Source organism: Epinephelus lanceolatus, chromosome 15 (genome assembly GCF_041903045.1).
Source record: "Epinephelus lanceolatus isolate andai-2023 chromosome 15, ASM4190304v1, whole genome shotgun sequence".
Lineage (NCBI taxonomy): Eukaryota > Metazoa > Chordata > Actinopteri > Perciformes > Serranidae > Epinephelus > Epinephelus lanceolatus.
Genome location: NC_135748.1, coordinates 18,302,406 through 18,330,326, shown reverse-complemented (window position 1 = coordinate 18,330,326; position 27,921 = coordinate 18,302,406). Strand labels below are relative to the sequence as shown.

The 27,921-nt window shown below is 42.7% G+C and overlaps 1 protein-coding gene across 4 annotated transcripts; it reads right to left on the bottom strand.

Annotated features, from left to right (window-relative positions):
- On the bottom strand, positions 1 to 27,921 carry ccdc9b (coiled-coil domain containing 9B). Of its 4 annotated transcripts, none has more exons than XM_033641903.2 (14): positions 27,643 to 27,920; positions 23,930 to 24,037; positions 23,657 to 23,761; positions 23,336 to 23,491; positions 20,823 to 20,972; positions 14,814 to 14,876; positions 12,721 to 12,899; positions 8,603 to 8,652; positions 8,443 to 8,478; positions 7,281 to 7,377; positions 5,105 to 5,138; positions 4,417 to 5,011; positions 4,252 to 4,334; positions 1 to 3,883 (listed from the first exon to the last, which is right to left on the bottom strand). In XM_033641903.2, the coding sequence occupies exons 1-14, from the start codon at positions 27,652 to 27,654 to the stop codon at positions 3,857 to 3,859; spliced, it is 1,695 nt and encodes a 564-aa protein (XP_033497794.2). In that variant the 5' UTR covers positions 27,655 to 27,920; the 3' UTR covers positions 1 to 3,856. The 4 variants fall into 4 exon arrangements, with proteins under 4 accessions (XP_033497794.2, XP_033497793.2, XP_078031136.1 ...); XM_033641902.2 differs by lacking the exon at positions 27,643 to 27,920 and adding an exon at positions 27,067 to 27,412; XM_078175010.1 differs by lacking the exon at positions 14,814 to 14,876 and having other exon boundaries at positions 27,643 to 27,921.

Below are 27,921 nucleotides of genomic sequence, written 5' to 3'. Positions count from 1 at the left end.
TTTGAAATACAGAAAAACTTTATTGATGTTCCGTATGCCTCCTTCCAAATTGATCTACAGTAAATTAAGCTATGTTGCACACAGATTTAAATTAGCATGGATCAAACCTTGACACACACACTCATACACAGACACTCACGATTATTCCTTCCGTATGAGTGGATGTGAAAACAGCAGTGTACACCCAGGTGGAGCAGGACAATTACAACCACCTCCTAAATCTGACATTCAAGCGAGGTGAAAATGCATATGTCTACTAACTAAATGCTAAACAAGGACAAAAGTACAACTGCTCTATGGTTGTAGGTCCTAACTTTCATCTCACTAAATTGAATCCCACAGGGAATTTTAAATATTTCAGAGGTAATCTGTACAGTTTCCTTCACTTTCTATCCATATATAATATAGAATAAGGCCCCGACTCAAACACAGCACTTGTTCTTTATTTATGTTTAGACTGGCCTCAAACCTTGTGACTCGCTTCTTGATGTTTTTCAGTGTGCTTCTACTAGATTCCTGATGATTTGTATTTTATGTAACCACTGTCGAAGCTGACAGGGCTCCGCAGCTCAGAGCATGTCCACTATGTTCTCTACTTTCGGTTACATAACTGTTTACTATACTGTAGCACTGACAAAAGCCAAAAACGTCTTTGAGGACAGAGTTCTTGTAAGGCTTCTTATTATAGTTGTCACTTGATACCAAAAATAAAACCAGAGACTGGCAATAAATAAAAACAAATCCATACATGTCACAGAGAAGAAGAAAAAACAGCTACTACAATGCACACGGACATTGTTTAGATCATTCGAGTTAACATTCTGTTGTCCAAATGAAGAGGCAAATAAATAAAATCAATGCTGAACTGTTAGTACAGTACATTTAACGCGACTGTATGTTATGGTACAAGCCATGATGTAAAGGTACACCTTCATTATCTGAAGAAGCCGATATGCAAGGCACAACAACTGGCGAAATTCTTTAAGCTCCGTCAGCTTTTCAAAAATATTTCTTGTCTTTCGTGATTATAAAAGAGAAGAAATGACAAAACAATGTCAACAGGCCCAGTGTTTTGACTGTGGACAAAAGGCTGAGCCCTCAATTTCGTCGGTCCCACAGGGGCCAAAAGTCTCAACAGAGAAAAAGGGTGGGGACTGTTATGTACCGGGATGCTTTACACTGGTTGTTTAAAAACAGCATGAGCAAACTATTAAAGAAAATAGTAATTTTAGTCCCCAAATTAGTTTTCGAATCACAAAACATTGACTTTTATGTCTCTGCTGTTAATTGTTCAAATTTGTAAAATTATACATATACATAACAATTCCATATTGAACATACAAGTGTCTGAGGAAGACAGATAATTGGGATTCAGCTGTGCCAACGTTATGGAACAAAATGACAATATGTTAAAGGACAAGTTTGAGATTCTAGTTCCGCAGTGTTACTGAACATCAGTCAAGCAAAATATGTTTATGCCAGTAATATGGATTTTGCTATTAGCTAGATGTTAGCTTAGCATTAAAGGGGCACTCCAACGATTTAGATCTGTATTTCTATAAAAAGTTTGGGGACTTTACAGACATGGATTAAAATTACAATGTCAAAAACTATGTAGCATAGACTGAGACATTCCAACATGTTGTCACTTCTAACTCATCAAAATAGGGCAGATTGGTCAGTGCTCCTACTCTTCAAACTATGATGCTCCATGTACCTCTCTAGCGTCAGTTTTAGATGTATCAGTTTCCATGTGTCAGTTTCCATGTCAATTTCTAGTCTTTATGTGCTTAGCGTCTTTTCAAAATAAACATCTGTGTTCACAGGAAATGTAGGCTTTGTCACCAAAACTACCTTAAGTTTAGGCAACAAAAATACTTGGTTAGGATTAGAAAAAAAGATCATGGTTTGGGTTAAAATAAGTACTTTGGTAACGTAACTTATCTTGACGTATTCTACGGAATGTTGTCTAAAAAAACTAAAAAAAATAACACTGACTTTTGGTTTCACATGGGACACAAACAGGTGGTCTCCTGGGTGAAAGTCTTGTATTTGTTAGACCTATCCATCAACCCAAACCTCATCCTTTCGTGGACTTCCTCTCTCTTTACACTGCATCAGTTGCTCTAGGTGTCTAAAACTGCCATAGACGAGGATTGAGATTTGGTTGGATATCCTGACTTTAGGTTCCTAGGATGGGCCGAGTGCCAAAAAACTGGGTACTACACTTCCCATAACGCACCTTGATAGTATATCTTTGTAAGATCATCTACAAAGACATACTATCCCTCCATTTTTTAATGTGGGCTCTATCTGGGCTCAATCTATGATTTTACAATTGAGGTAACTGTGATGACATCACTGTGACATCATCAGGGTTATTTTGTCCGACTTGATGAAGCTCCTCCAGAGCCACAGAAGACATTGCACTACTGTTTCTATAAGGTGAGTAGCACTGATGAGTTAGCTAACTGAGCTTGATGTCTAAAATGGATGGAGTGCCCCTTTAAATGCTCTAAATAACAAAAACGTTTATGTCAGCAAGAAAATTTTATAAACTTAACAATGTCAGTGGCCGATTAGACAATAAGTCTCAAATGTGCCCTTCAATAGTGTATTGATTTCTGATTGGTGAAAGGCTAATGACCGATACTGGAAGGAGTTAATAAACAATATCTACTCACACAGTTCTGAGTGCAGAAGTACAGACTGTCACTACTGTATCGTTATATAACACAGACTTCATTTCTTTAATTGAAAATACCTCGAAGGCAGAATCAGGCACTAGATAATTTGACTGTGGCTGAATTTTCAAGGGCTATCAAAGTGTAACCAGAGATATTGGATGAAGGGAGATACCCAACTGTAGGCTTATCCAATGTTAAGAAAACGGTTACTCTTCCTGTCTCCTAAGTGGGCGTGGTTAGCTCTCCCTCCAATCAGAGCCTGTTCTCCCTCAACCCCCCTCCCCACCACCGTGTTGAACAGAGGCTCTGTGGATGTCTGTGTATGCGGATCGAGAAGCAGGTGGAATGAAAATACATTCTTCCTATTATTGCAGCCTATTGCTGCACAAAGCTTGGGCATTTTTTATTTATTACTAGCGGTAAATAACTGTTTGTAAACTAACTGTGATTTTACCGCCTGTTTATCAAGATCATGAGATCTCGCAAGAACTTGTTTTCTGAGACGGACAGGGCTCAAACAAAGTTAACTTTCTCTTGATCTGTGCAGATGAAAAATGCAGCTTTAGTCTCAGAATGTTGGTAAGATGTGTGGCTTGTGGAAAATGAACCCAATATTTACTTTAGTGACTACTGGGCGAAAGAATTGAGCATAAATTGTGATCACGTTCATTTTCCTCATTGACGACAATACATTCAGAGCTGCCGCAAGTTTCCTACGGGGGCGTGGCGCTGACGTCACTGAATCAGGAAGTAAGCTGAGTTGGGTATCTCGCTTCATCCAGTATCTCTGGCGTAACGGATTAGCTAGCCTCCTGATATGTACCTTGAAATCTTCATACAAATGTAAACATTCAATGATATTGCACTCAAGCAGCGTACCAACATACTGAATCCACGTGTCAGTACTCATGCTTTCATACTCATAAAGTGCTTGGATGTAAAAAAATATTTGAGCAAGAAAAATGTTCGACCATTCCTTCATCAAATTTTAGACAATTTGAAAACTTCCACAGGTGGGACACGCCACAGCAAAGTATACAAACCATGGTTTTGTGTGTAAGCCATAAACAGGGTACCTCAAACGAGCTACCTGAAGCGCAATGCAAATACAAAGAGGCGAAGGCTCTGTGTCGCTGTCATTTGGTTTCTGTATTTACATCCCGAAAATGTCAAACAATCTTCCCATGCTCTCTTGCCTGCAAGAAAAGAGAGAAACATACACAAACTTGTTAGTTAAAGCTTATTTCTATTCCATAATTCAGAGTCCATTATTCATCTCTTTCCTATATGAATGATTTAAGTGGGCTGTTAGATGCATTATCAGGCTGTTTCAGCGGTGGATGAGATAAAGAGGCACTCTCTCATGAGACTATTTCTGCTGCACTCCAACAGGCCTCAGAGGTGATGAATGTACTTAAACCGAAATTGGATATCACACAGCTGCAGTGCAGATATACTGCTCTCTCTTCATCCATTTAACTCATCATCCATTTGCACTTCCCTCTATCGGTCCATTTACACATCTATTGATTCTCTCATCCCTCCTCCCGTCTCGCACACTGACCTTGTCGCTGCTGGTGGAGTGTGTTGGGTGTGTTTCTCCTGACTCCAGGCTCAGGACAGACAGACCGGAGTCTATTAGTTCCTCTTTGAAAAATAAAAACAACATTAGTTTAGCTATACGCCATCCAGATGTAGTAAAGTCAGGGCGATTGAAGCTTTTGTGTACCTGTGTTTGTGTTGCTGATGTTGCACTTGGCGAGCTCTAAAGGCTGCACAGAGCTCTCCTGGAGAGAGGTGCAGGCTTTTTCAGTAGAGGGGGAGCTGGGAGTTTGGGGGAGGGTGCTGTCTTGTTTAGTACATTCAGTTTCAGGAGCCTGCTGTGGGGCTACAGGAGGTGCAGATGGACCACCTCCCTGATCTTGCGGACTAGCATCGTCCTGCTTGGCACTTTCAAGAGGCTGCTGCGGCTCCTGCGCTTTTTGTTGGGGTTTTTTCGGTGAGGAAGCTTTTAAGGAGCTCGCACTTTTCGATTCTGAGCTGGCAGAGTCCTGAGAGCCTGTGGTATGAGCCCCCTGGATGAGTTCCTCTGAGAAGCGTACTTTCTTCTCCGAGCCCCGAGGGGACGAGGCCTCTGCCTTCCCCTGAGTGGGGGTGTCCTCTCTCGGGGAATCTGTGGATCCACTCACTTCCTCAGATGTACGCAGTGAATCTGGGCTGGGCGACAGCTTCATTTTCAAGTCCTCATCCTTCAGATTTTCTAACTCAGGATCTGTGAGGGCGTCGAGTTCCTCCAAGAATTCCTCTAATGTCGTGTCAGAAGACTAGGAGATGAGATTAGTACAAATCATTCCTGCATCTTCAGTAACATTTATCAGCCAATTCATATTCACACTCACGCAGGTTCGATTTCTCACCTGTAGTCTCTCTCCATCTTCATTTGCCTGCCATCTAAAAAATAAAGGCACTTTAAAAAAAAAACAATCTGTGACAATTTAGACAGAGTGTGTTAAAAATCTTCTATTTTTCCCCCCATTACCACATGTAACTTAGAGGAAACAATTTGGAAAGAGATTTGGATGAGAAGATACTGCTCTCATCCAACAGCCAGTTAGCTTAGCTTAGCATAAAGGCAGGGAATAGGAAAACAGCTAGCTTAGCTCAGTCCTAAAGTAGCAAAATGCTGATTAAATAAAAGAAGATTAAATTAGTTAACTGAATAACTTTACTGACGCTAATAGATAGGGCTGCACAATATATCCCTTTTATATCGTCATCAAAATGTCAAATTCAACATGTAGTAGAGTGAGAGAGAGAAGTCTTTCTGTGGGCCTGGTTCCCTCATCAGTCCATTGGATTTTGGATTATTGCAGAAGATAAGATGTGTGGCAAACAAATGTTTATAATACTTTCACGTTTTGTTCAGCGAGATAATCCTCACAAATGAACTCCACTTTCATGATTTTTGAAGTGTAAATGCATTTACCAGAACAACAAGCCTGTAAAGCCTTCACCTTTGGACTGAGCTAGGATAGCTTTTTTCACCGATTCAAGCATGGATGTATAAAAAGTGGATACAGCATTAAACCCAGGACCCTGTTCATTCCTAGGGAAGTTGCTCCGTGGCACATGGAGCCAATAATGTTTGTTTGTGGCATAAAATTGGGCCAACAGAGCAAGTGTACTAGAAATCCCCGCAGGGCCAGCCAGCAACTTCTGGTTAAGCGCTCCACTAACTTGGATAAAAAGATGTAATCATGCGGCTCTTCTAGACTTTTTAAATGTTACTGTACCAAATGGATTAAATTTTTTTTTGTTTTTTAAGATATTTTTTGGGGCATTTTTGCCTTTAATTGATAGGACAGACAAGTGTGAAAGGGAGAGAAAGAGAGAGGGAGTGACATGCAGTAAAGGACCACAGGCTGGAGTCAAACCCAGGCCACTGCGGCAACAGCCTTGTACATGGGGCGCGTGCTCTAATCACTAAGCCACCAACGCCCTGGATTAAATTCTGATAGTAAAACAAGTCATTTTGTGGTGGTTGTGACACTCAAAAAAAAATGTACCCACTGATTTACAACTGTTTCTTTCACCTTGTAAGTCTATGGGAAAAAAATTTTTTGGGTCACAGGGCATCACATGATGCACAGTTGGAAATCCAGTTTTTGGTGCCAGCAAAAATTGGCTTCAAACTTGGCGCATTTCCTAGGGGCCTAGTTTCCAGTCTTCATGCTGAGCTAAGCTAACCCTGTCTTGGTTGTAGCTTCATATATACCATACAGACATGAGTGGTATCAGTCTTCTCAACTAGCTATCAGCAACAAAGCAAATATGTGCGCTTCCAAAAACATTGACCTGCTCCGTTCACATTGCATAGTCATGGAAGAGAAAGCAAAGTATGAGAAACATGAAGACAGAAAGCTGTTGGTAGCTTAGCTCTAGTTAGCTTAGGTCTCAGCTGTTGTAGCCTGAGTGGCCTGTGGGCTGCCTCTCATTACACTACAATTTATTACCAGCTGTGGCATCAGCACAGCCTAACAACAGGAACCTGTCAGGACACACCTGAATGTTGTTTTGCACTTCTCCTAACCCTTTCCAACCTCCATCCCATTTGCATAGAGAGGAAGTCATCCGGCACATTACACTTCCACACTAAAAGGCTATAATGCCTCACTTCCAGGTCTGTGGCCTTGCGGTTTTTTGAGATAAAGAGCAAAGCTTGGGTAACACCGAAAGCCTCCTCGCCACCCAGCACAGTGGCTTGTTTCACAACAGAGGAAGGCTGGAGGAGAAAAAGAAGTTAATGCAGTGAGACACACATGGGGCCTTCTGGGTTATTTAGTCAGCTGCCGCAACTTCTAAATCAAGTCTCATGACATCCAGGGGAATTTGTGCATTAGGGCACAGTGCAGGAAAACAACAGTGGGCCTTCCCACATTCGTTTCGCAGATTTCATTAGTCATAGTACGTTTTCTCGTAACACTTGAATGCAGCTGTGGTGAGAGACATCCCATCGGTTGAATCAACTTTAACATCAGGCGGTTGTGTGTGTGGCACTGATGTGGATGATGTTTAACTGTTACTGTTACTGACCTCCTGGCTCTCCCAGTCAGACGATCTATGCCTTTTGCTTTACTGCCCATCACTAGCACGTTTTTAGCTCCCTTGTCCTTGCCTCGCTTCTCGTGACCTAGGACAGAAGAAGTCAAAATTAAATGACATATTTACATTAAAAAAAAAGCCATTTCTCATTTCTGCTAGACAACAACAAATTAATTTGTTTCCTTGCTGTGTGGGCTTAAATTTCTTTAAATATCAGGGAAAAAACAGATTTTCAAACAGTCCCACCCCCAACATTATCTGCCTTGCTCTTCCTAACTGATATCCCACCAGTTTACCCAGTTTAATGAACCCCACATGAATTAAATCCCACACCAATATCCTGTTTCAGAAAAAAAAGTCAAATTATAGCAACTAGATTCTGTTTCACTGACACTTAAGAAAATTACATAAATTCGCAGAAGTGTTCTGAGCTTTTCAGTAAGCTGAGTGATGATTTTAAAGGGAAAGTTCAACCCAAAATTGAAGATACATATTTTCCTCTTACCTGAGGTGCTATTTATCAAATGTTGAAGATATTCTCTGACATATAAGGGAACTAGATGGCACTTGGCTTGTGGTGCTAAAAGCACAAAAAAGGACTCTGGGAATCATAACCCAGTTACTTAAAGGCTCTCTAAGTCCTCCTAAGCTTGAAAAGTTTTTGTCACATACAGCAAACATCTCCTCACAATCCGCTAGCTACATGTCCTCTGATTATGCTGTGAAAAAGTCCGGTCTCTGTAGGCAGCCCAGGCTCCGCAAATGACAACAATAAACATTTGGGTCCAGGCTGCACCAACCAGCCAGCGCAAGACCAGCGAAAGCAAGCACACACACGTGAACGCGGTGCCCAGAGAGGCAGTTAGAGCTACAGGCTACAGGCTACTTTGCTGTATGTGACAAAAACTTTTCAAGCTTAGGAAGATTTAGAGAGCCTTTAAGATAATCCACAGAGCTTATTGTGAGTGGTTTCATCTAAGAAATATTTTCTTTCTACTGAACTACACCCGCCAACCGTATCACTGTGCAGAAGGAAGTATGCATCTACTTTTACAGTTAAGAAGAAAAATATGTGGTTTTGATTTTGTGGTGAACTATCTCTTTAAGGCACTGAACTAATTAATAAATGCTATTTCAGTGTAGGATACTGCACCTGCCCTGGACTGCCCTCTTCTAGCATTTCGTCCACCTGGAATTAAAAAAAAATGGATTAAATAATAAAGAAAAAGGAGGATGAAACACATCATTTTATCATCATATTGTGCTGTGTCGTTTTCCTCCTGTTCTCAGTGAGGACTGTCTGAATGTCTCACCTCTGCTGGAAGCCCCCCAGTCTCTGTCGGGGATGGATTTGTCTGAAAACCTAAAAAATGGAGGTTCAGTTAAGACAGAAATATAAACCAGAGCAAGCGCTGTCTTGTCATGCCTTAAAATAGTTCATCGCTTTTTGTTCAGGTGACATAACAGCTCATCTCCTCTCCACTTCAACAGGCCCTTCTGACATTTAAGTATCATTATTGTACATCTATTATGTAAATTTGAGACTTTGTGGAATTAGTGAGAGGTTTTTTGCCCCGTGAGTCACATCTTTGCTTTTAACATCAAGTGAAGCCATCTACTTTGTTGAATCAAAAACACATTTCCTCTTCCTATTCTTACTCAAGAGCCTTGTTTAAGCCTTGCCAAATAAGGCAAGGTATTCCATCCCTTATTCCAAGCTAAAAATATCCGCTCCTCCCTTGTCTCTTTACATTTTGATGCTTCCTTAAACAGCACATTCATTTACTCTGCAACTCTTTGTACCACAGCCTGGATTGTTTGAAATCTAACAAACACTTAAAATGAATGGGCCGTACTTTCTTTCCTCCAGTCAGTCTGGGGTGCTGTTGTGTGTTTTCACAAAGCTGCGATCAAACTGAGTCTCTGCAGTGTGAGAATACACAAGAAGTTATGCTAAAATACCGTTACATAACTGTGCATACAATGATATAATTCGCCTCAAACGTAATTATTTGGTGACCCAATAATTTAGCAACATCCTGTGGCTTCATGAGATTGAGTCTTGTGATCCTGTGGGAGGACACGCAGTCCAAGCACCTCGTCTAATGGATTCTTCCAACAGGATGTTCTTCAAGGTTATCCATATCTGCACTCAAAGTAAATGAAGCTTTTCATTCAGTTCAGAAGTAAAAAGAGGACAGAGGCAAACTTCTGATTATTAAAAGAACTGCTAATTAGAAAGGGGGCGAATGTGAAGCTGATAAGTCAGCAGACCAAAATAAAATGAGGGCACTGTGTGTACTATGGTTACATCATATCACTTCACCTTATTAGATATTTGAATGAATTTTGTCATAATTAGCAGATGGATATTGAGTTATGCCCAGTGACATGTTTTGTGAGGCCACAGTTACCTTCAACCAACAAAATCTAATCAGTTCATCGTCTAATCCAAGTGGACGTTTGTGCCAAATTTGAAGATAATCCCTCCAGGCGTTCTTGAGATATCACGATTATGGACAGATGGACAACCAAATAATATAAAAACATTGGTCTACCAGCACCTTTTCAGTTATTTCCCTTGTTAAAGGTCCAGTGTGCGGGACTTACAGGAATCTATTGGCAGAAATAGTATGTAACAATAATGTTAAGTTTTCATTCGTTTATAATCACCTGACAACAAAAAGACTTGTGTTTTTATCACATGAGCCGTTTATGTCTACATACAGAGCAGGTCCTCCCCCACCATGTTATTTCTACAGTAGCCCAGAACAGACAAACCAAGCACTAGCTCTAGATAGTATGGGGTGTCATTTGTAAAGTGTCTCACGCTGAAAATAACATCAACATTTTGCCACATTTAGCTTCAAACAATGTTTAAAAAAGTATTGTGAATTTTTTAACATCACCTTTTACCACATTTACAGCAATATTTGTTAACTTAGAAATATATTAAATAGTTAAATCTAAATATTAAATGTGGCACCTAAATGTTAAATGTTAAATCTAAATATTAAATCTAAATCTAAATGTTAAATCTAAATGCTAAATATAAATATAAATCTAAATGTTAAATCTAAATATTAAATCTAAATTTAAATGTTAAATCTAAATGCTAAATATAAATCTAAATGTTAAATGTTAAATCTAAATGTTCTGGGTGAAACTAAATATTTAGCTAATATGCAAATTCACACTGCCGGTCACTGGAAGTACCAAAAAAAAGCTCGAGATGGTCAGACTGTGTTTATAGAATCAAATAACGAATTAAAACCAACTTATCGGGGGAAATGAACACTTGAACATACATTAGCGTGATAATAACTACCTAAAATAACAAGAAACATGTTTGGAGAAATTTTATTTGACGTGTACTTTGAGTTGTTAGTGTCCCTTCGGAGGGACTATCAACCTAAGCTAAGCTAACAACCGTTAGCTCTTAGCACCGTTAGCAGTGTCTGTAATGACTCATTAACTCTTAAACGGTCCGTGAAAAAAAAATTTTTTCCAGCGGATGTCTTAGTTACAACATGATTGAGCTAGCAAAGCAGTTTTGTGTTGCGATGTGTGGTATTTTTTCAGTTTTGGGAAATCATGATGTCTAGAAAGCATCAGTGGCCGCAGCAGCAGCAAAGCTAACATCAGGACGTCATCTGTTAAAAGCCTCCCGTTGTCGGATACGACATGAAACTACTCCAATTAGCTCAATCATGTTGTAACTAAGACATCCGCTGGAAAAAAAAATTTTTTTTCACGGACCGTTTAGAGTCATTACAGACACCGCTAACGGGGCTAACAGCTAACGGTTAGCCCAGCTAATCTACGATAACCATGTTATTAATTTCAGAACATGATAGTAATGTTTGTTCAATCATTGTGTTTATAGACTTTACAAACACCAGATTAGTCTCAACGGTGATATAGTGACGTGAAAAATGTGAGATATGCATATATATATGTAGCTAAACTCCGCTGATTTTCTACCCGGAAGTATTTGTAAACAACAAGATGATTCCCTCCGAAGGGACGCTAACAACTCAAAGTACACATCAAATAAAATTTCTCCAAACACGTTTCTTGTTATTTTAGGTAGTTATTATCACGTTAATGTATGTTCAAGTGTCCATTTCCCCCGATAAGTTGGTTTTAATTCGTTATTTGATTCTATAAACACAGTCTGACCATTTCGAGCTTTTATTTTGGTACTTCCGGTGACCGGCAGTGTGAATTTGCATATTAGCTAAATATTTAACATTTAACATTTAGATTTATATTTAGCATTTAGATTTAACATTTATATTTATATTTAGCATTTAGATTTAACATTTAGATTTAGATTTAATATTTAGATTTAGATTTAGTATTTAGATTTAGATTTAATATTTAGATTTAGATTTAGATTTAATATTTAGATTTAACATTTAACATTTAGGTGCCACATTTAATATTTAGATTTAACTATTTAATATATTTCTAAGTTAACAAATATTGCTGTAAATGTGGTAAAAGGTGACGTTAAAAAATTCACACTTTTTTAAACATCGTTTGAAGCTAAATGTGGCAAAATGTTGATGTTATTTTCAGCGTGAGCCACTTTACAAACGGCACCCCATAAGATAGGGCCATTTGTGTTTTCACATTTTTGTATCAGCCACCATATTTCTCCTATACACTTGGCACATAGGGGTTTCAGTTCTGCAACCCCACTGCTAGATGCCGATAAATCCTTCACACTAGACCAATTTGTTAAAAAAAAATGCAGTAAAAATGTCAGTTGTGTTGCTGTTGTGGCTGAGAAATAATAAATAAGAAATAATAATAATAAATAATTAAACAAACCAAAGTAATTTGTGAGTTTTAGAGGGGCTGGTAGGCATTTCTTTAACCTAAGGACAGAGCAGTTTCCAATATTTATGCTAAGCTAAGTTAGCTGGCTACAAGAATACAGACACCAGAGTGGCATCAATCTTGTCATTAAGTCTCAGAAAGTAAATGAAGAGGTGTATTTCCCAAAATGTTAAACTATTACATAAAAAAACAGAGAGGGGAGATTATTAGCACTAAGCCTACATTATTAAATTGCATAATGCAAGGTAAAGACGCATCTTATTTTATAATAAAGAGTATAACTAAGAGGACTAAAGGCTAGTGGTTAGAGGAATAGATTCCTCTTTCAACAACTACCATTAAGTGGCCTTTGATGAGCATTTTATCCCCTCCTGCTCAGTGGCCATTGGGGAGATGAGTGTGAATGTGAAGCTCTGCATTGCTGCAGAAGATTTAAATGTTCAGTCCACATTTCTTAGAATTGAGTTCTCCAATATAAAAATAGAGAGAGCCAATGAAATATCACCCACAGGAATAGCTGTACGAAATCTAAGCCATCAGCAGATGAAGTGCCTTGGGAGGGCTGAGTGCTAAGAAGTCTTACATGTTCTCAGTTTTGTCCATGTCCCATGCCCGTCTCCACTGGCCCTTGGCGTTTTTGTGGCGTGCCACTCTCTCCCTGTCAATCTGCTCGCGTTCCTTCTTCCACCGCACATACTCCTCCTGCTCCTCTTTTGATGTGGGGATGTTGAGGTCTGTGCTGGCCTGCGGGCTCTCGGGCTCCTTAACACACACACAAAACAGTTCAGTGTATTTTAATTTATTAAAATGAGTAGCCCTCTTAATGCTTTTATATCATGTTGCTGTCCACTCAACAGTAATGAAGCACTGAAACATGACTAAACACCAGCACCATGAGTGGCACGTTATAATGCATCTGAAGCATCACTCTACACGCTGATCAGAGTGGTGAAGCTCAACAGTAGCCTCACATTAAGCATAGGTGGTCATAAACATAAACAGTTTCTCGTCTGTAAACAGATAAACAGCAACTGGACCATACACAGATCAGTGGGGGTAAAAAAGAAAATGAACAAACAAGGATATTTGTGGTATTTTCATGTATTCTACATTACTGTAAACGCCATTCGCTGCATCACTGTAAATACTGGTAATGGAATATGAGTGTCAGTTCATTCCTGTCAGCTCCCATGTGATTACAAAAAGCTTCTTGTTTGTCTTCCATGATGACAAACACAATCAAATTCTCTGAGACAATATTTCAGGGAAAGTGCAGTCTGCAGTAAATGCAATTATATCCCCGTCCTCCATTCCCCTCTTAACCTGTTTATTGATTACCGCGATGAGAGCAGAAAGGATGGCTTGCTAATACTAAAGGGAGATGTGATGCAGGCTCTTTAACACATCAAAGGGGACAGAGGCTGTGTGCTCTTGTTACAAAGCCCTGGAGTGAAGCAGGACTACAAACACTGCTGCTGCTGCTGCTGCTCTGAGGGAAATCACGTAAAAGAGCAGCAATCTCTGAGAGAAAGTACACATGGGTGATTTTTTTTTTATACGCAGGAGGGAGATGCTGTCTAGAGAAAAAATAAAATAGTGTGAGGAAAATGGCAAAACAAACTTCATGCTGCTCTGCATATTATGACAGAGAGAGAAACAGCAGTGCCTGTAAGAAACCATGATGTGTGATGTTTTCCCCTCAGGTGTGGACCAATCATAGCCAAGTAAACATGTTGCCTTCCAGTGAACAGTTATTGGAGGACATGGCATCTGTGCTCATCCCTCTGTTTTCCATCCTCTCTCCCCTCTCTCTCTCCTCTGGCCCCTGGAGGACGTCAAGGGGCCACAGGGGAGGGCGCTTGTCGCATGTTCCAACAGGCCGTCTCCTGCTGCCACCCCGGCCACAGTGCTAATTAGCACTTTTCAATTTCTTGATTTCTCGCCTCCGTGTGGCCTCACAGGGAGGTTGTCAGGGGCCAAGACAGGTAAGGTGGACGTTGCACAGCGAGTCTGGCTGGTGCTGAGCCCAAAACAGAACTCAGACGTGTGTATGCATATTTAGATAGATCTGTAAATGAGAATAATCATTCTGAAAATGCCAGAGGAGGTTTCTGGTGCATTTGTTAAACATAGCAGCTAACAAAGCCAAGGGCTGCCTGACCTTTACTCCTTACAAACACCAAAAAAAAAAAAAAAGGACCCAGCATGATATTTCCTTAAGCAGTCACTCAGCTCAGGCTGCAAAGCAGACAAGGTACAGAGACGCAGAGAGGCATGAACAGCATCACTTGTCATGCTGTGTGTTCAGCGAGACTTTGAAGCCTGTCCTCCCTGCCTCCCTAGTTAGCCTGTTTGTCGCACGCCCAATCTGCGAGACAGCTGAGCTCTGAGCTACTCCAGCGACGTTAACACGCAAGCCAGCAGGAGGCAGATGGGGACGAGCGATAGAAAAGGGGGGGCGTGCATGGCAACGTGTTGTGTCTGTCTGCATGTGAGCGCTTGTGATGAGGAGGGTAGAGAGCATATTTGCATTCCTCTGTGTTTTCGTGATCTAGCATACTGGCGCTGTCATGTGGAAAACTTGTATTCCACATTTGTTTCCATCTCGGTGAATTGTGCTCATTAGATTAGCGATAGGGACAATATGCATGTTGCTACGTCATGTCATTGTGGTACCTGGCATTGCTCTGAAAGCCTGTGCTGCTCCTCGGTGTGCCTCTGCCCTTGTTTAACCTCATCCTGTCACAGAGGAGAGACAAGACAAAAAAAAGGGAGATGAACATAACGACAATAAGGGTGACACAGCAAGTTGCTCCCAGCCAATTACACATGGTTGTAAAGAGTCACATTACTGCCGCCATGAACAGTGAAAACAAATCAAGCGAGAGCATGGACTCATCCACTGAGAAGGATTATGAGACCTACACTGCCCCCAAGTGGACTAACGGTGCCATGGTGTAATTTGGCACTTGAGGCTGCGTTTTAAATGTCCAGTCTGCGGTGAGGTCATCAGAGCAGAGTGCAGTTTGCAGGTGGTTGCATTTCAGTGATTTGGAAAAAGAAACTCATCTCACTGCAGGTGGAGAATTGTATGAATTTTGCTTGAAGTGTATTTCTGACTGCAATGATGTGCTCCAGTGAGCACAGTGGATGAGTCATGCTGCCATTAACAGCAACGCTTGTATGAACAGCCAAGGGGGGGGATGGCAATAAATGCTGGACAGAGTGGTCTGTTGCACCTACAGACAATGACGCCCACACGCATGCTCTCCTACCCACACCCAAATGCAGCCTGGCTTACACACAAACACAAAGGGCTCCTGACTACCTTGTTTCTTTTCTTCTTTCGCCTCTCACTCCTTCTTCCTCTCCCTCTCTGACCCTTTCCTGGCTCCTCGCCAGGCCACTGTCTTTGGCAGCATAATGAGCCTTTTCAGAGTGAGAAGGCAGTCGAATGTTAATTAGATCAAATCGGTCCTTTCAGGATGGTGGGAATGGGGAAACAATCGTGCCGGAGGAGAGCAGACCACTTAAGGTTCCAGTGAGGGGAAATGGAGGCTGGAAACAGACGGTGGGCTGCCAGCAGTCTCTTCCCTTCTCTCCCCCCGCCACTTTTTCCCCTCCCTCTACATTTCCTTTCTCCTGTCTCTTTCGCTCATGAGTGTGAACTGACAGTCTAGTCATGGGTTACTTCCAGGCATTACAATATCTGTTTGGGACGCTGCCAAACAACCACACCCCTCTCACAGAGTCATTATTTATTTCCAGGCTGTCTCTCACACACACACACATACACACACACACACACACACACACACACACACACACACACAGAATCATGATTTTCAGTCAGTTCAGAGGACATTACACTGACCTACATTCATTTACTGTAGACTTACCCGAACCTTAACCCTAGTCTAAACCCTAAAATTAATGATTTATATAACGGGGGACTTGCAGTTTGTCCCCACAACGAAGGCGAGTCCCCACACTGTGACAGTGTGAACAGAAACACAGACAGGAGACGTACCCTAACCCTAAAATTTTAATGATTTACAGTACAGGCCAAAAGTTTGGACACACCTTCTCATTCAATGTGTTTTCTTTATTTTCATGACTATTTACATTGTAGATTCTCATTGAAGGCATCAAAACTATGAATGAACACATGTGGAGTTATGTACTTAACAAAAAAAGGTGAAATAACTGAAAACATGTTTTATATTCTAGTTTCTTCAAAATAGCCACCCTTTGCTCTGATTACTGCTTTGCACACTCTTGGCATTCTCTCCATGAGCTTCAAGAGGTAGTCACCTGAAATGGTTTCCACTTCACAGGTGTGCCTTATCAGGGTTAATTAGTGGAATTTCTTGCTTTATCAGTGGGGTTGGGACCATCAGTTGTGTTGTGCAGAAGTCAGGTTAATACACAGCCGACAGCCCTATTGGACAACTGTTAAAATTCATATTATGGCAAGAACCAATCAGCTAACTAAAGAAAAACGAGTGGCCATCATTACTTTAAGAAATGAAGGTCAGTCAGTCCGGAAAATTGCAAAAACTTTAAATGTGTCCCCAAGTGGAGTCGCAAAAACCATCAAGCGCTACAACGAAACTGGCACACATGAGGACCGACCCAGGAAAGGAAGACCAAGAGTCACTTCTGCTTCTGAGGATAAGTTCATCCGAGTCACCAGCCTCAGAAATCACAAGTTAACAGCAGCTCAGATCAGAGACCAGATGAATGCCACGCAGAGTTCTAGCAGCAGACCCATCTCTAGAACAACTGTTAAGAGGAGACTGCGCAAATCAGGCCTTCATGGTCAAATAGCTGCTAGGAAACCACTGCTAAGGAGAGGCAACAAGCAGAAGAGATTTGTTTGGGCCAAGAAACACAAGGAATGGACATTAGACCAGTGGAAATCTGTGCTTTGGTCTGATGAGTCCAAATTTGAGATCTTTGGTTCCAACCGCCGTGTCTTTGTGAGACGCAGAAAAGGTGAACGGATGGATTCCACATGCCTGGTTCCCACTGTGAAGCATGGAGGAGGAGGTGTGATGGAGTGGGGGTGTTTTGCTGGTGACACTGTTGGGGATTTATTCAAAATTGAAGGCACACTGAACCAGCATGGCTACCACAGCATCCTGCAGCGACATGCCATCCCATCCGGTTTGCGTTTAGTTGGACGATCATTTATTTTTCAACAGGACAATGACCCCAAACACACCTCCAGGCTGTGTAAGGGCTATTTGACCAAGAAGGAGAGTGATGGAGTGCTGCGGCAGATGACCTGGCCTCCACAGTCACCGGACCTGAACCCAATCGAGATGGTTTGGGGTGAGCTGGACCGCAGAGTGAAGGCAAAGGGGCCAACAAGTGCTAAACACCTCTGGGAACTCCTTCAAGACTGTTGGAAAACCATTTCAGGTGACTACCTCTTGAAGCTCATGGAGAGAATGCCAAGAGTGTGCAAAGCAGTAATCAGAGCAAAGGGTGGCTATTTTGAAGAAACTAGAATATAAAACATGTTTTCAGTTATTTCACCTTTTTTTGTTAAGTACATAACTCCACATGTGTTCATTCATAGTTTTGATGCCTTCAGTGAGAATCTACAATGTAAATAGTCATGAAAATAAAGAAAACGCATTGAATGAGAAGGTGTGTCCAAACTTTTGGCCTGTACTGTATGTTGTGGGACTGAACTTTTGTCCCCAACAGGAAGGCAAGTCTCCACAAATGTGACCCATTCATACACCTGTTCAAGGCAGTAATATTACGCCGTTATGCTGCCTTGCCGTTCTGTATAAAAAGTATGACTGCGGAATGGGGGTTGACAGAGTTGTCTCGCCTTTGAGCCAAGAAAGGAGGTAGTAACAGTGCCGAAACAATGTCTGTATAGGCTGGACAGACGGCAGGATGGGATTGTGGGCAGCACGAGTGTGATGTTTTGACAACGTGGGAAATTTAAAAAGTAGCTGATAGCAACTAGCAGCTAACTCAAGGAAGAACAGCAGCTGAAAATGTCTGCAACTTGGGAAAACAATAAGGTCCAGGAGCTCCTTACTCTCCAAGCAAAGGACAAGATCAGCTGCCATATAACAGGAAAGGTAAATGATTGTTATTGTCGTATTATGCCATCTGCAGAGCATCATCCGTTTTTTGCAGATGATGTGGTTCTTTTGGCTTCATCACACCATGACCACGAACATGCAACCGTACGTGAAGCGGCTGTGATGAGAGTCAGCACCTCCAAATCTGAGGCCATGGTTCTCTGCTGGAAGATGGTGGTTTGCCCCCTCCGAGTTGGGAGAGAGTTACTGCCTCAAGCAAGGGAGTTCACATATCTCGGGGTCTTGCTCACGAGTGAGGGTAGAATGAAGCGTGAGATGGATCAGCGGTTTGGTGCGGCTTCTACAGTGATGCGGGCGCTGCACCAGACCGTCGTGGTGAAGAGGGAGCCGAGTCGGCAAAGCTTCCGATTTACTGGTCCATCTATGTCCCAGCCCTCACCTATGGTCATGAGCTCTGGGTAGTGACCGAAAGAATGAGATCACAGATACAAGCGGCCAAAATGAGTTTCCTCCATGGGGTGGCTGGACTCAGCCTTAGGGTGAGGAGCTCGGATATCCTGAGGGAGTGTGGAGTAGAGTCACTGCTCCTTCGTTTTGAAAGGGGTCATTTGAGGTGGTTCGGGCATCTGATCAGGATGCCTCCTGGGTCCTTCCCGTTAGACGTCCCACAGAGGCCTGGGGTAGACCCAGGACACACTAGTGGGATTACATATCTTATTTGGCCTGGGAACGCCTTGAGGTCCCCCAGGAAGAGCTGGAAAGCATGGTTGGGGAGAGGGTAGTCTAGGGTGCTTTGCTTGGCCTGCTGCCCCTGTGACCCGGCCCCGGATAAACAGATAAAAATAGATGGATGGATGTTATGCCATTGTTATTGTTCAGAAAGTGCTGCAGACGTATGTTTTATATGTCACACTAGAGACCGATGCTGTTGTGTCACATGTCACACCTGTCACGCCTCTTTTGATTCTGCAATACCAGTATGCTGTCTACAATCACACTGATGCCACCATTTTTTCTATGTAAAAATGCAAAGGCTGCATGAAGAAGGGACTTTGCAGTGGCCCTACAGCGGTGTCAAAAAGGCTTGTGTAAACAGAAACACATACACAGTTGTGTTTCCATCACCTCAGATGACATTACATTGACTTACATTGATTTCCTGGAGATTTACTCTGACCCTAAACTTAACCCTAAACTTTAATGATTTAAGTTTCAGGGACTTGCATTTGTCATTAAATGGAAGATGAGTCCCCGCAATGTGACAGTGTAACCAGACACACACACACTCACTCGAAAAATATTTCAGGGCAGGGCAAAACCACATAAACCTGCAGCTTATCACGGATTTCATCCATACAAATATTTTTCTAACACTTGCCAGATAGATCCATGACATTTTCTCCTCCCATCAACACCCTTTCGCAGTGTTTTCCCCCCACAGCTCTCATAAAACTCGTTAAACGATACTGGTTATGTAAACAGCGACCACATGGAAACCCTGGGTCTCTCGGATTCACAGACGACTGGTGCACTGGAGTGTTGGCTACTGTTCAAATGCTGATTCAGTCCACATGATAAATAAAGGGGGACAGACCAAGCGGGCCAGAAATAAAGGCGAAGAGAACAGCGTGTTCAGCCCAAAGATTTAGTGCACATTAACCCAGACGGGCCAGTGAGCAGCCCTCGGTGTCTCAGCCAATCAGAGGCAGATGTATATATACATATTTAGCAAGAGCCTCCGCGAGCTTTGTGTCCGGACACCCCTCCTGCAACCAGACTGTGTCTGTGTTTACAGTGGTGAGGATCAGCTGTCTGTGCTGTGCTTCGACTCATTGATTGAGCAGCCTGTGAGTGTGTATGTGTGTGTGTCAGACTGAGGCAGAGCAGCTGTTCCAGAGTTTCTGCATACCCAGGGGGTCTAAGTTCAATGACAGTGTGGCATTTTACAGCCTAGCCGGGGGTGCTGCATGTGCACATGTGTCTCTGCCTGTCTGCATTAAACATTGGATCTTACAGCAACAGTATACAGTGTAGTGAAGGTACTGATGTTAAACATGCCATCTCCAACTCCATACTACCGATAGCAAGGCTCTTTGTTAGGACAGGAGCTAATAGAGCATCTATCTATCTTTCATGGCCCTAGAGGGACTGTATGAACTTTACAGACTGTTCCACACGCCCAAAGACATCTACACCCAGAGGCTGAGTGATTTTTCTTTTGCTAAAAATACAACAAAAGTTCTACAGAAGGAGAAAAGAAGAATATCCATCAGACCTGAAAGGGATTATGCTAAAAACGTAGAAGCAGTCATCCAGGCCTTTCGAAGGCGTGGCTCTACAGCACATCGACTCAGCCAACAGCTCTATTAGCAGCCCCCCTCTGTTAATTCCACACCAGTCAAACACAGCCCCAGTCCACCTCCTGCTCACAAACCATTGTGCTCCATCACTGGAGGGGTGTGGCCAGCCGACATGTCTGACATCTATGTAAAACACGTCGGTGCAGCACCACAGAGTGAACAAAGGCGTACGAGAGAGTGGGAACAGACTACAGGGTGCATTTTCAGTGCTGAAGCGTATGATCACTGAAATGTTCAGTGTGTCTGATTCAGACCTGTGCTGCCGTGTCTCTCCTAGTCATGTGAGGTGGCTGCTTTCCCCTCCCAGCTGACTCCACACGCCTCGCCTGTCCGTCATCTGTAGGGCTCTTGATGTCCGCAGGGCCTGGCCTCTTCTCTGGCCTCTCACTCACCACCCTCTTACCCTGGAGAGACAGTTACTCATATTAGGGGATCATAACTGTAGCAGTGAGCTGTAATATAAGAGTGCCACTCCTATGATGTCAAAATAGTGCACAAGACTTATTAATTTGTGGGTTGGGGGTACTTGTTTGTAAGACACCTTTTTTCATTTATGTGCACAAATAAGAACATTTAGCCCTGACACCTGCTGTCCTCAATGTACCTGTATAGCTATACAGACATATTCATGGACAGATGATTGAACGGTGCTACCACAAGCCTAAACTTTAATCCAGCCACTCTCTGATTCAACAGGATGACACATTGTACCTCACAAAGCTGCACATTTTTAGCCAAGCTATCAGCGTGTCTCTTTGGATAGCTATGTCAGTGTGCAGTCTACCAAAGTATCTACCAAAATATCTCAACTATAGGATGAATTGCTATGAATTGTGGTACAGATATCTACAACCAAATACCTGCAAAACTAATGATATTTCCATCTGTCTCAGCTGTACTCCTTGTTTACTGCTATTTAGTAAAGGTTAGCATGCAAACCATAGACAGTAAAATGAACATAGCCACCACAATGCCACTTGCTGTTTTGTGGACTCCCATTTTGAAGCCTCAAGTCTGTCTCTAGGGCTGTCACCATCTTGAATTTTTAGAGGCAGAAGGGAGCCAAGTTGGCCATATATGGACAAATTTAAATAGATGAGTTGTAAAAAAAAATCACCCCCGTACAATTGTCATGAATGGGGAAATTAACTTTAGATCAGGCTGTAAACATGTTTTTTTCTGCTGTAAAGTGAGGCATTTTAACATGGGTGTTTATGGGTATTGACTCGCTTTTGGAGCCAGCCTCCAGTGGCCATTTGAAGAACTGCACCTTCTATCACTTCCACACTGGCTTCATTTTTCACCTCCAGAAGATGCTTGATGCTAGCACAGTAAACCAAGTTGCTGAACATGGTAAACATTTCTTGCCAAATAGCACTATGTTAGCATCGTTATTGTGACCATGTTAGCATTTAGCTCAAAGCATTGTTGTGGATAAAAGAGCTGCTAGCCTGGGTGTAGACTCTTAAAGGCGCTGTATGTAAGAATGTGGCCAAAACGGTTACTGCACTCAAATTCAAAATACTGCCGCGAGTCGTGTCCGCCCCCCCTCCCCTACAGATTCAAGGTTGCTGGACAGCGGCACGCTGGAGACTGATTTGTTTGCCCACGGGTGGCTGCCATGGCAGGGCCGCGTCGCCGCATCCTTGATCTTCGGTTTTCCAGCGGACCGTTTGAGCAAGTCCGGCTTCTCTGCTGCTAACGCTTCTGCCGGGATACAGCTGAGGAGGAGCCGGCTGCTAATGCTATGTACCGGGACACTGCTAGCGCTGCTGCCGGGATACAGCTGAGGAGGAGCTGGCTGCTAATGCTATGTACTGGGACACTGCTAATGCTGCTTGCCGTGCTGCTGTAGCTCAGTCGTAACTGTAACTGATGCTGAGACTCTACTGACTGCGTGACTGGTAGACGGCGGTGGGTGGCGCAACAGGCCAAAACACAAATTCAAAACATAAACGTGATTTGCTGACTGTAAAAATGTTTTAAAATGCGAATATTCTGGCTGTACTATTGTTGTCGGTGAGATCAGTATGTTATATGAACATTATTCCTTAGTCTCTGTGACATATTAGGATGATTTTACGACTATTTGCTTTAGATTTCTTACATATAGCTCCTTCAAGTCTTGTGGACTATCCTCACAGCAAGGTTGAGAAGGAAACAGGGATATTCAGCCTACTTTTTACATTAATATATCTATACATTAATTCAGAATTCCATGAATACATAAATGGTTTGGTTTGGTACTGCCAAAGTAATGGTACTCAGATTCTAACATGCTTCGAGTATCGGCCTAAGTCAAGGAGCGTAGACTGCACTTTATTGGATTGAAATTAAACACTACAAACCTAAGATCATGAAATATTCAGTAAACTTTAGGGAAAAGTGAAATGAAGCATCTCCTGAGTCGCAGTAAAAGCTCTGACTCTGGCAAAAATTTAACTGTAAGCTTTTCGTATCGTGCCATCAAGGCTTCAACAAGGCTCTGAGATATGTAGGTCTTATAAATAGTTCATGTTACATAATAATCATAATATATTCAATTCAGTATTCTCAATTTTCTTCTGTTGTCGGACCAATCCTAGCTATGAGGGCACACTTTTGCATATGCATGAGCTCATGGAATGAAGTCAGCATTACATATGCATCATTCTTCAGTGCTCTTACTTTCTTTGCAAGTTATCATACATCTTTTCTAAGTAAAACCTGTGGGTTGAATGTCTGTCATTTTCGCTTAAAGTGAAATTTGGCACTATAGCGTATTTACCTTTTTGCCAGCCATAGTGACCATTAGCTGCTTTCTGTGGCCTCGACCAGCACCCTGCGAAAGGCCGTCTCCCCCCTTGTCAGGCCCGGCCTCCTGCTGTCCTTTCCCAGCTGTTGAGCCACCGCTGAATGGCTTCGTCACCACCAGGCGACTGTCCTGCTCCAAACCGAAGACGTGAACATGTTATAGTCATTGAGTTTGTTGCCTCTTTTCCTCAGAAAGAATTGTAACTGCGTGCACTCCGCAACAAAAGCAGTGCTCTGAGGTATTAGTCAAGTATCATTATAGTTTTTAAGTTTGTCAAAATACTGAGTAACTCACACTGGTGGACTTGCTGATTGTGATGGAAAGATCCTCAGCTTTGCCCTTTCGGCTCTGCAGCGCCATTCCTTCTTCCTCTGCCCTTTTTCTGTCCTCTTCCACCTCCTGAATGCAACTCAATGAAAACAACAGACCAATCAGGAAGCCTGAAAGAGCTGCAACCTTTGACAGAAAAGACAAATGGCCCAGACTTGCAGTTCTACACCTGCAATGACGACCACTGAAATTTCAGACTCCACAGAAGCTTCACTGCCTGTGAACACTTGTCCTTACCTTGTGCCTCTTCATGAGCGCTTCATTCTTTCTGCGGAGAGCCTCGATCTTCTTGTCCAGCTCCAGGTCCCTCTCATGATCCCTCCTGGGCATCATGTCAGTGGGGGTCTGGGGGACACAACAACAAAACTTTCTTTTCAAACTAATAAAACAAGTTATTCAAACGATAAATGTTGTTTAAAGCAGCAGTACAAGAACTTTGCCTACAATCATTAGTGTAAAATAAAACAATGATTACAAACGTGACCAGACTTCTCATGCCAGCTTTTGGTACTTGAAGGTTTCTAACACACCACTGTGTGCACTGCGTTAACACACAACACTAACACACCCTCACACCCACCACAGATGGAGCATTCATTACGAAGCTCGGTTACACAGGGAGAACGCATATGTGGAGCATCCTAAGCATCCCAGTGCGGTCAGCAGGGGCACACCTCCTCACACGACAGGGGGCCCTGTACCGAAAATCTCCATGTGCTCCTACGGAGCAGCAAGTAGGTGCATGTTAACACTTCCTTTCATGAAAATCTCTCTTTAACTTGATGTACAAACATGCGCAAACATGCGCAAGAGAGCTGCACAGTTGGAGAGATGTGCACAAATATTCAGAAGAGGCAAGATTAGGATAATGTTGCAGAATGATAATGGGGGAGATCTAATTTCCTTTAGCCTGCAGCAGCTTAATGTTCCCTCTCCAATCTGGTCTGTGTAGTCTGGATGTATGAATGGTTCCTTCACCTGGCTGTAGAGCAAACTAAAGAGCACGTGTCTTGGAAGACTGGCAAGAGAGGGACTCTGCTGCAGCATGAGGTTAAAGAGAGTGTGCCGCTTTCTTTAAAGACCAGGATCAATAGAGGTTCAGGTCAGGTCAGAGATGCCGTTAAAGAAGAAACTGCTGTATTGTTTTATAGTTATAGCACGGCATTTTGGGTATACACTCATTCACTTTCTTGCCAAGAGTTTAATGAGAGGATTATTATGTCTGTAGGTAAACATGTAGCTCCAGCTAGCAGCCGGTTAGCTTACAATAGCATGCGCACATAAGTTCCTAAGGTTGTCGTTGCTGTGATGTTGACAAGCAGCAGCAAACAATCTATTACAATTAGTCTTTTTGTATGGATTAAACAAAAAAGTTAAAGGGAAACTTTCCCATGTTTTTGTGTCTAAGATACTAATGGAGACCATTTTTGAAACTGGTCAAATATTGAGAGAGACCGCTGCAGCCACAGCAGCGAAACAGGCTGCAATGTAATCTCTACAGAAAACTGTGCACCTTTAATTTAAGTCCACTGAAAGCACTTCTTTGTGCCACTGACAGGCTCAGACTGTTATTATATGTTTCTGACAACATAATGGAGGATCCCTAAAGAAGAAATGAAACGTCTTTCTTTACCTTATGCTAGTCTGTTTGTAATTGTGACCAAGTCTTGCTCAAGGAGAAGGCTGAAATCTCGTTGGAGGTGACCTATTGCAAGAAACAGTCAACACTGGAAACGTTGTTGTTGTTGTGTACAGAAAATATAGCTTTGTGTTATCTAAAGATTTTCAGTGTCATGGCTCAACATTTAGCTGATTTCGACAACGTGGAACACTTTAGATTTAGATATTAGAACAAGATTTCTCCTTCAAAGAGACCTTGAGCGAAACCTGGTCACACGCACCGACAAAGAGAGCAGATCAGCAAAAGGTAAAGAAAAACATGTTATTTCTCTGTAGGGTCCTTTTCGTAATGTTTTCAGACACTTAATAATAACAATCTAAGCCTGTCAGTGGCAGACAAAAACTTTTAGTGGACGGAAATTGACAGTGCACGATTGCACAAAGGGATTACAATGCAGCCTGTTTCACGGCTGCTGCTGCAGCGGTCTCTCTCGATGCTGGACCAATTTCAAAAACCGTTACCTTCATTAGTCACTTAGACACTAAAACATGGGGAAAATGGTTCAGGTTAAAAAATACCAAAGTTTCCCTTTAATTAGTGAGCTTTAAATGTGCTAGTAGATGGATTTTGTTGCCTCTGTATAGAGCAAGGACAGGTGTTTCTCCTTGTTTTCAGTCTAGTGCTAATCTAAGCTAACTGACGTGAGAGTGCTATCTATCTTTTCATCTAAGTGTTGCCAAGAAAGTGAATAAGCACGCTTCCCAAAATACTGAACTATTTCTTTAAATTGGTTTACATGAAATGCCAGCACGAGGACCAGTCACAAGGCAGCTCCTGTGTCATACAAAATGCAACATATTGTTTCAAAGAGACATGCCCCAGGCAACGAGATGATACTAACACTGTTACCAAGCAAAGCTCTTAGCTTGTAGTTTACGCTGAAGAGGACATCAAAATGTGTGTTTTAAAAGTAATAATGTTCTGGGATATTTGGCAGACAGCGACAAATAAATGCCAAAACTTTGATAAGATGGGATCAGAGTTATGTTTGTATCTGTTTCATCCCTCCATTTCCCTCCTGGGAAATGAATTTCTATATGCGCATTCATATGCTCTCAAAGTTTTCATTCAGCACACAAACAACAGAGCTCTGAGAATACTCAACGAATGACAATCACTGTAAAAAGAAAACAAAAAACCTTTCAACTCAATCAGCTAAAACAAGTGTTTCCGAATCAATGCTGGCATCACTGACTGTTGTCATTCGCAGCTGAGGAGAAGTGACAGTAGAAAAGTTGCCATTACTGCTTGTTGAAACTGTGAAAACACATCATTCATTTTTGAAGTATCCCATTCTCCGCACTCTGTGTCGTTTACTTGGAGGGGTCAGACTGTCTTGACAGAGACAGGAAGTAGATGTGCCAATGTGAGTCAGTGATTCTCCACTGTTGCCCCAGTGACGACGAAGGAGTCGAAGCTGTTTCTGTGTGATATTGCTAGCACAGAATGATGACTCACGGCTAGCAAGCGCACAAAAACCCTTACACTGGGACTGCAAGAAATTCTTTAGTGTGTTTTTTTTCCATTGCCGCCACTGTTACGCCTGCAAAGAATATCTGCCACTGAAGTGTTGTTGACTGAATGTAAGGTAGTCAGCACAGACTTTAAGTAAAATGACAAAAGCTGCACATCCTGAATGCAGCTGTGTTGAACCTGCAAAGAGACAGTGAGTATGAGAAAAGTTGGGACTCACTCAGAGAAGCAGCAGGCTGGAAAGCGGTTACCTCACAGCTTTTAGTTGTCAGGGTATCCAAACACAACAGACCATGAGGACATACCACCAAGAATAGGCGCAAGGGAGAGACACGCTGCCGAATCTGAATCTCAGCGAAGCCAATGGCGGAGACTGAAGTAAACACCGGCCTCCTTGAACCAAAGTGGGGAGACTCTGTGTGGTGACGGTATCCCTCTGGGTCAGTTCTGTGGTTGTGCAGCAGCAAGGCGACACATATACACACACAAAACCACAAAACAGACAGAGACGTTGTGGGTCTGCCAGCGGACGGCACCCATGCCTGGACTGGCAGGCGAGAGGGAGGAGGAGGGGGGGCCCTGCAGAGAGAAAGCTGCCAAGGCTTCCTCCCTACCCAGCGTTCCTGCCACCTACAGGAGCTACAACAGGGGAGAGAAAGAGCCGGAGACACAACTGAAACGCTGCATGTAGCCTCAGCTAAATCTGCGACAGAGCAGAGGAGGGAGAGGGGGGGACCTAACACCAGAGAGAGCAGGAGAGAATGTGGGATGAGAAGGGAAAGGAGAAGGCACTCACGGGTCTTTCCATGTCAGCGGTGAGAGCTGGGGTGGGTCCAGGCGCGAGGCAGCCGAGGCGGCAGAGAGGGCTGCCTGGAGTCGACGATCATGCCTCGATTACAATGAGCCAAGTTGGGCAAGCAGCCAAGACGTCTAACAAATGCACAGAGCTCCCCTGTTAACGGATTTCACAGCACCCATCCGCTTGTCCTCTCCCTCTCTCTCTCCCTCGCTCCCTCTCCAGCCCTCCCACCCTCCTGCACATATGCTCTCACACTCCCTCTCGCCCTCTCTAAAG